This window comes from Xenopus tropicalis, chromosome 3 (assembly GCF_000004195.4).
Source record: "Xenopus tropicalis strain Nigerian chromosome 3, UCB_Xtro_10.0, whole genome shotgun sequence".
Taxonomy (NCBI): domain Eukaryota; kingdom Metazoa; phylum Chordata; class Amphibia; order Anura; family Pipidae; genus Xenopus; species Xenopus tropicalis.
The window spans coordinates 116,282,067-116,290,540 of NC_030679.2; the positions used below are offsets into that span (position 1 = coordinate 116,282,067).

General features: G+C 44.1%; 1 protein-coding gene across 1 annotated transcript; it reads left to right on the forward strand.

The window, feature by feature from the left end:
- The first annotated feature begins 4,615 nt into the window (after nucleotides 1-4,615).
- Nucleotides 4,616-8,255, forward strand: kbtbd13 (kelch repeat and BTB (POZ) domain containing 13). The gene has a single exon (XM_004912686.3). It carries the CDS (start codon nucleotides 4,785-4,787, stop codon nucleotides 6,183-6,185), a length of 1,401 nt encoding a protein of 466 aa, XP_004912743.1. The 5' UTR covers nucleotides 4,616-4,784; the 3' UTR covers nucleotides 6,186-8,255.
- The last annotated feature ends 219 nt before the right edge of the window (nucleotides 8,256-8,474 follow it).

The following is an 8,474-nucleotide window of genomic DNA, read 5'->3' on the forward strand; positions in this document are numbered from 1 at the left end:
CCCCACTGCTACTATAGGCACCATCTCCCCCTACTATACCTGCTATCCCACAGTCACATTCCCTTCCCAGAGGCTATTATCCCACTGCTACTATAGGCACCATCTCTCCCTACTATACCTGCTATCCCACATCCACAGTCCCTTCCCAGAGGCTATTATCCCACTGTTACTATAGGCACCATCTCCTCCTACTATACCTGCTATCCCCCAGCCACAGTCCCTTCCCAGAGACTATTATCCCACTGTTACTATAGGCACCATCTCCCCCTACTATACCTGCTATCCCACAGCCACAGTCCCTTCCCAGAGGCTATTATCCCCACTGTTACTATAGCCACCATCCCTCCCTACTATACCTGCTATCCCACAGCCACAGTCCCTTCCCAGAGGCTATTATCCCACTGTTACTATAGGCACCATCTCTCCCTACTATACCTGCTATCCCCCAGCCACAGTCCCTTCCCAGAGGCTATTATCCCACTGCTACTATAGGCACCATCTCTCCCTACTATACCTGCTATCCCCCAGCCACAGTCCCTTCCCAGAGGCTATTATCCCCACTGTTACTATAGCCACCATCCCTCCCTACTATACCTGCTATCCCACAGCCACAGTCCCTTCCCAGAGGCTATTATCCCCACTGTTACTATAGCCACCATCCCTCCCTTCCTGTGCTGCCTGCACAGTCAAGAGGTCAGTATCTATTTTTTTTACTGAGTTTTTCCCACACCTACACCTTCTCCTGCTCTGTATAACTCCACAATGTGAAGAGCTAAGAGTTGTCACCCTTGTTTAGATACATCTCTGAGCCTGTGTCCATAGATACTGTTTGTTTGTTATGTGTTTAGGCTGGAAATAGCTGAGCCTGGGAAATGCACAGCTATGAAGCTATGGGATGGACCCTCTTTGTCAGGTTTAACCCATTCTGCAGCATTCATTTTCTTTGCCCGAACCCGGAATCATCTCCCCTTAGTTCCCCTGCTATAATACTCAGCTGTTAGGTTTCGCTGTGCTGTGAGAGGCTCCTCACTGCTGTCCTGATGACCTTGATGTCAGTGGAAGATACAATGGCAGCAGTGAGACTCTGCAGGGAGAAATCTCTAGCTGGCAAGGAAGCCTCTTCATAACTCAGGGTGGGCCTGATACTCTTTAACAATAAAAATCATTGTGGGTATATAAAATATAATGAACAAAGGCAAGAAATGGATGATTGCTGCCATTATTTAAATGGAAATTCATCCTGCTTTTTGCTTTAATATATGATGCAGAATTGCATATTGGTGAACATTATTTTTACTTGCTTCACTACAGCAATGTTTTCATTCAAGTTCTAATCTGGACCATTGCAGACGTTTTTCACTTTATTGCATTTGATATAAAGAAGACAAGGTGAAAGCGATGGCCCATGAATATGCCACACACATGGGGGCCCATTCATTAAACCACAAATTTTCCCTAATTAAAAGCACAATTGGAAAAAATTCGGAGTAACCACGATAATTTCTCATGTGCGAAAATTGCGCGAAAATTCTGTTCTTGGTTGTACGAAAATATTGTGGTTGCGACCCGAAAGTCACAAAATTTTCGTATCCGAACGATCGTAAATGGCGCAAAAACCTTTCTGGCTTTGAACCTTCAGTGCATGATTTTTGAAGCCTTCCATAGGGCTCAATGGCACTCTGCAGCTCCAACCCGGCCCAAGGAAAGTCTCCCATAGGGCTCAATGGCACTCTGCAGCTCCAACCCGGCCCAAGGAAAGTCTCCCATAGGACTCAATGGCACTCTGCAGCTCCAACACGGCCCAAGGAAAGTCTCCCATAGGGCTCAATGGCACTCTGCAGCTCCAACCCGGCCCAAGGAAAGTCTCCCATAGGACTCAATGGCACTCTGCAGCTCCAACACGGCCCAAGGAAAGTCTCCCATAGGGCTCAATGGCACTCTGCAGCTCCAACCCGGCCCAAGGAAAGTCTCCCATAGGGCTCAATGGCACTCTGCAGCTCCAACCTGGCCCAAGGAAAGTCTCCCATAGGGCTCAATGGCACTCTGCAGCTCCAACCTGGCCCAAGGAAAGTCTCCCATAGGGCTCAATGGCACTCTGCAGCTCCAACCCGGCCCAAGGAAAGTCTCCCATAGGGCTCAATGGCACTCTGCAGCTCCAACCCGGCCCAAGGAAAGTCTCCCATAGGGCTCAATGGCACTCTGCAGCTCCAACCCGGCCCAAGGAAAGTCTCCCATAGGGCTCAATGGCACTCTGCAGCTCCAACCTGGCCCAAGGAAAGTCTCCCATAGGGCTCAATGGCACTCTGCAGCTCCAACCTGGCCCAAGGAAAGTCTCCCATAGGGCTCAATGGCACTCTGCAGCTCCAACCTGCCCAAAGGATAGTCACAATACCAAAGCTTGAATGAATTCCGAAATGGTCGTAATCGTTGCAAAATATACAACTTTTCTGTTGAAGTTAACAAAAACCACAAAAAAGTCATACTATTTTATATAATATTATTGTGATCATTATGAAAAGTTCTAAAAATTAGAAAAAATATGTTTTTTTCTGTAAAAAAAAAAAATCATGGTTTCATGAATGGGCCCCTTAGTCTACCTAATTGGTTGTACATTTACATTTAAGTGACTTTAAAAACACAGCTGCACTGACTATTACGGCCATGTCACTGGGCATCTGGTGGGCAATCCAGGTAATCCTCAAAAACGCAGTCGTACGCATCTTTGGGCAATTACCAGGGACCACCACATGTAATGTGTTTTTCATGGAGCAACTGAAAGGAAAGTTAAGGCGCATGTATTATCAGGCACTTCATCACCCACAGGAAAGGAGATTTCTCTCTAAATGATGATTAGGGTGTTTTTCAATCCCTAATATTCCCTGAAAACCTACCAGTGAAGTGAAATGCTGCGAGGGTTGCTCTGGGAGACCTGTACATTAGGCTGGTAGATTTGCTCTGGGAAACCTGTACATTAGGCTGGTAGATTTGCTCTGGGAAACCTGTACATTAGGCTGGTAGATTTGCTCTGGGAGACCTGTACATTAGGCTGGTAGATTTGCTCTGGGATACCTGTACATTAGGCTGGTAGATTTGCTCTGGGAAACCTGTACATTAGGCTGGTAGATTTGCTCTGGGAGACCTGTACATTAGGCTGGTAGATTTGCTCTGGGAAACCTGTACATTAGGCTGGTAGATTTGCTCTGGGAGACCTGTACATTAGGCTGGTAGATTTGCTCTGGGAGATCTGTACATTAGGCTGGTAGATTTGCTCTGGGAGATCTGTACATTAGGCTGGTAGATTTGCTCTGGGAGACCTGTACATTAGGCTGGTAGATTTGCTCTGGGAGACCTGTACATTAGGCTGGTAGATTTGCTCTGGGAGATCTGTACATTAGGCTGGTAGATTTGCTCTGGGAGACCTGTACATTAGGCTGGTAGATTTGCTCTGGGAGACCTGTACATTAGGCTGGTAGATTTGCTCTGGGAGATCTGTACATTAGGCTGGTAGATTTGCTCTGGGAGACTTGTACACTTTGTACATAAGGCTGCCACTGGGTGCAGGCACACAGAGCAGATTTCGGCACTGAAGAGCATACTCACCAAAATCCGCTCCATGTGTCTGCTCCCTTTTGGCATGAGAAATGCCAAAGACTAGAACACATGAAAAGCCAGTGTAAATCTCTAGGTAGGGGACCACGTATTTGGCATTATAAAGCCTTCTTCTGATTTTCCTGCTAGCCTGATCCATATATGTCCAAGCCCCAACAGATACTGGACAAAAAGGAAACAGGCTAATGAGCTGCTGATTTAAAGGAGAATGCAAGTCAAAATTTAAAAAGCATACTGCCCAATAGTCCTCCTATTGTTTAGTAAAAATGCCACACTTTTGGCTCACCTAATCAAATATTTACTCAGTCACACTTACTTCACATTTTCTAGAACAGGCAGCCATCTCTAAAAAGGTATTCTCCCTTCCTTCCTTGCTTCATACTGCACATGTTTCATTCCCTCCCCCCCCACCACTCCCCTCTGCCAGCTTCTGATTGGCTGGTGGGCATGTGTAGCTCAGAACAGCAGACAGGATCAAGTTACACACATGCCGCTGGCAGCCTACAGGAAGGGGAGAGAGATTTCAGTGATGTCACTGTAGTCCTCACACTGCTGTAGGCTGCCAGCACCATATCTCAGAGAAGCAAGCAGGGATCTGGGAATTTAGATATGCAGTAAGTACTTAAAAAGAATGCCTTTAGACTTACTTTTAATTTATATTAACCTTTCCTTGTCCTTTAAGAGTAACAAAGTCAGCAGGCAATAGAAGCCCAAGTGTTGCAAACTTTATATCCTTAATACTTATATTATTATTGGTTAATTGGAAACAACTTTTATGGAGGCAACGTCCCTACAGAACTAGGCTGAGATGCCAGCAGTATTAAAAGAAAGGTCATTCAGTTCAGGGAAGATAAGGCATTCTGTTACATGTTAATAAATGCTATACAAACGTAGCAATAGTCTGTAATTACATCTAATTATTAGAAATATAACAGAAAAATGTTTTGATTTATAACAAAGAAAAATTCTATGGAATGACAACGGGCAGAGTAGAACTGGACATGCGTCCAGCTGCTGGCTTCCCCCGGCACATACCATCACATGAGTAGTGCTAATTTTAGCAAGGAACAAGAAACAAAGTACAAGTCGCTGTTAAACCAAGAGGCCTAAGGAAATCTTATGTTGCACAGGAATCATCTTTATAAAGCAAACACCATCCAGCTCTAGCCAAGAAAATGGTCCAAATCTTTGTAAAAGTGGAAGAGACTTTGTTTGAGACAGACAAGGACCTGTTGGTAACGCACAGTGAATATTTCCGTGCCCTTTTCCAGTCTGGGATGCGGGAGAGCACTCAGGATGAGTTCTACCTTCAGAGCTTGAGTGCCAAGGGATTCCTGATCATGCTCAGAGTGCTGGATGGAGAGCAACCTCTGCTGAATTGTGAGGAAATCCTGCAAGCTGTGGAATGTGCGGCTTTCCTACAGGTGCAGCTTCTGGCCAAACACTTGGTCAATTTAATCAACACAGACAATTGTGTGTTTATGTACCAGGCTGCTGCTACCTATGGCCTCCTGGATCTGTTTCATTCTGCGGCGTTATATATCAGAGATATTTACGAACTGTTGGAAGAGGATATACAATCACTTCCCACTGATCTCCTGCAGTATGTTGAGTCCCTCTTGCCGAGTACATTTGTGGCTGTGGGGGCCCACACTCCTGCCTCCAGTTTTCTTGAGGATGCTTCCCGTAAAATCTGCTTTCTGGATGAGCAGAATAACCAATGGGAGAGCCTAGGCTGTATCCCAGACAATGCAAGCACCTTCCTAGCTGGTGTTGCCACCCTTGATAACAAGGTCTATATTGTAGGGGGTGCGCATGGTGCCAATAAGAAAGTGGTGGAAAGGAGCTTTTGCTATGATGTAGACAACCGTAGATGGAGTGAATTTTCCAGTCCACATCAGCTTCGATATGAAGTGACATTGGTGGGACACGAGGCACATTTATATGCCATTGGAGGGGAATATGAGAAGGTCCCAGTTGTTTCTGTTGAGAAATACAGTCTATCTTCACAGACTTGGAGTTTTCTCAGTGAGCTTCCTCAGCCGACAGCAGGTCCACCAGCTTCAAAGGCCATGGGAAGAATCTTCATCTGTCTCTGGAAACCACTGGACACCACCATTATTTATGAATATGACATCCTGAAAGATGAGTGGATCTTTGTCACTTCCATAATGAGGCAGCAGAGTTATGGACACTGCATGGTTGGACACAGAGACAATCTGTATGTCATGAGGAATGGTCCCTCTGATGACTTCCTCCGCTGCACCATTGAGAATTTTAACCTCACCACCAAGCAGTGGACAACTCTATCTGGACAGTATGTCAACAGTAAGGGTGCACTTTTTACAGCTGTCATCAGGGGAGACACAGTTTTTACCTTGAACAGGGCACTTACCTTGCTCTACAGTGTAGACAGTTACAGCTGGAAGCCCAAAAAAGAAAAGGCGGGGTTTATCAGAGGTGGTTCACTACATGCATTCTTCCTGAGGATTCCTGAAGAAACAAAGCTTATAGCCAAACAAAACCGAATGAATCAACTACAAAGCCATTATCCTGTGAGAAAATGCTCCAGCTGAATTGTGCTTTGTAAAACAGAATATATGTGTTGCTATACAGAAGTCGGTTTCTCCCAGAGTAAAGAGTACTTATCCTTATCCAAAATACAGTGTTCTTCTTGATCCAGGTTTGTTAAATAGAACATTGCCAAAATGGTCAAATCCTGTGCTGATGCTCAGGTAGCTGGTACATGGGTATACAGTATTTACCACCAGTATAAGGAAAGCATTCTGTAAAGTAATTGAGAATCAGGGCCTGAATTAGGGGTAGGCAGAAGAGACATGTGCCTAGGGTGCAATGGGTGCTCAGGTACAAGTGTGCGCATGTGAGGTGGCACGCAAGGGGCATGCGCTTGTGAGGGGCATGCAGGGGACAAGATCACTTTAGCAGTGGGCAAGGATGGGTTTGGATTAGGGGTAGGCAGAGAGAAGAGGTACATTCCCAGCACCCCCTCCATCATTGTGCCCTAGGCACGTGCATCTTCTGCCTTCCCCTAATTCTGGCCCTTTGACAAATATTTTGGTCCCAGTTGGGTATTCATACTTAAAGTTCCAGTAGATTAACAAAGAATTAAACATTGACCTACAACAGTCACTGAATGCAAGGTACAGGTATGGGAGCTATCCAAGTATCCGTTGGCGGACAAGGGGCATTGTGTTTTTCCTTGTGCTTATTTATGCACCATATAGGCACCCTATACATCCCTGTAACCACATGGGTGATTTAATGTTGGTTAGTGTTGCCCTATCTAAAATTAGCTAAATATTTTTTTTAGAAATCAAAACTTAACAACCCAAAGGGTGACACTGCCAGGCAACCAAGCAATATGCCACAGCTCTGATCTTGCTTAATGAATATAAATGATATTTAGTATTTTTATTTATATAGAGCTACTTGTGCACTTGGCACTGTACAGCAGAACAGTACAGTAATAGAACAAACAGGGGTCACAACAATAATAAAATACAGTTACACGAGGAGGGGGAAAGAGATCCCATTGAGCTTATGATCTAAAGTTTCAGCTATCACTGGGAAATTTTAAATTGTGATTGATTTATGTTTTATAATACATTGTAAAACTATAAGCAAAAATGACCATAGTGACTCTATTACATGCAGTAGGACCCTATTATAATCACCAAAGTAACATCTTTCATAGTCATTTTAAATTATTTTTAATGCAAATTTTCCATAGGCACTTCTTGCAGTTGAAACAAACCTCATATAGGAAACAATGGTTCACCAGCAGCTCTTGAATGGTAAATACTTTGTTACCTAAAAAACATGGTAGAAAACCTTAAGCAGGGAGAACATAAAAAAAAAATAAAATGAGAGAGCAGGTTGCAATTTTCCATTACCAAGAATTATGTGCAATTATGTGTTTTAAAGAGGCAGACATTTTTCAAATGGCCCTTCTATATTGGGAATTACAACATGTATATAACCCCTACAAGTCCCCCCACATCCCACCAAAAGACAATAATCCAGTGGCCCCTCGAGCGCTGTCATATGTGCAGTGCCCAGACTCACCGGCTTTCAGTATCATCAGTACACAGATCCAGTTATTCAAACACAAATTCAACGCCACACACTCTGCATCAACTGCTCAGATAATTTAAGGGCCCCTTTGCAAGAAACACTTCCATGCTATAAACATTTACATAGTTTTTCCTCTCGCTGAGCTATCTGGCTTTGTTCTTTTCGGCACAAAAGTCATTAAGATCACAGGCTTGGGCCCAGCGGGGCACAGCTGCAACTACTTGTTTGGGTGATTGATGATGGATAGATGGGTATTGCTTGGCTATTATGGTGCTGATAATTGCTCCGCATTTTGCCACTTTCTCAATCTGACATGTAATGTACACACAGACTGGTAGGAATGATTAAACACAGATACAAACATGTGTATTCTCAGCAATAGGAAGACAGACCCCTAAATACTTGTGTATGAATGGGCGAGGGTATGTTATGTATGGTTTACTCCTTGCATTGGGCGGAATTGCAGACAACCAGTGGTAAGGATTATTATTATTATTTATATAGCGCCATCAATTTACGCAGTGCTTAAGAGAATATAGGGGTACAAAAGACAGAACAGTTAACATGTACATACAAACAATTCACAAAAATGGTTTGCAGTTACATTGGATGAGGATCGGAGACACTAGGGGGAGGGCCCTACTCTCAAGAGCTTACATTCTAAAAGGGAGGGCTGAGACATAAGGTCAGGGTAACTAGCTGAATAGTGTATAAATAAGAATGAATAAGAATAAGTATGGCTGAATAGTGATAAATATGCAGGGTCGGAC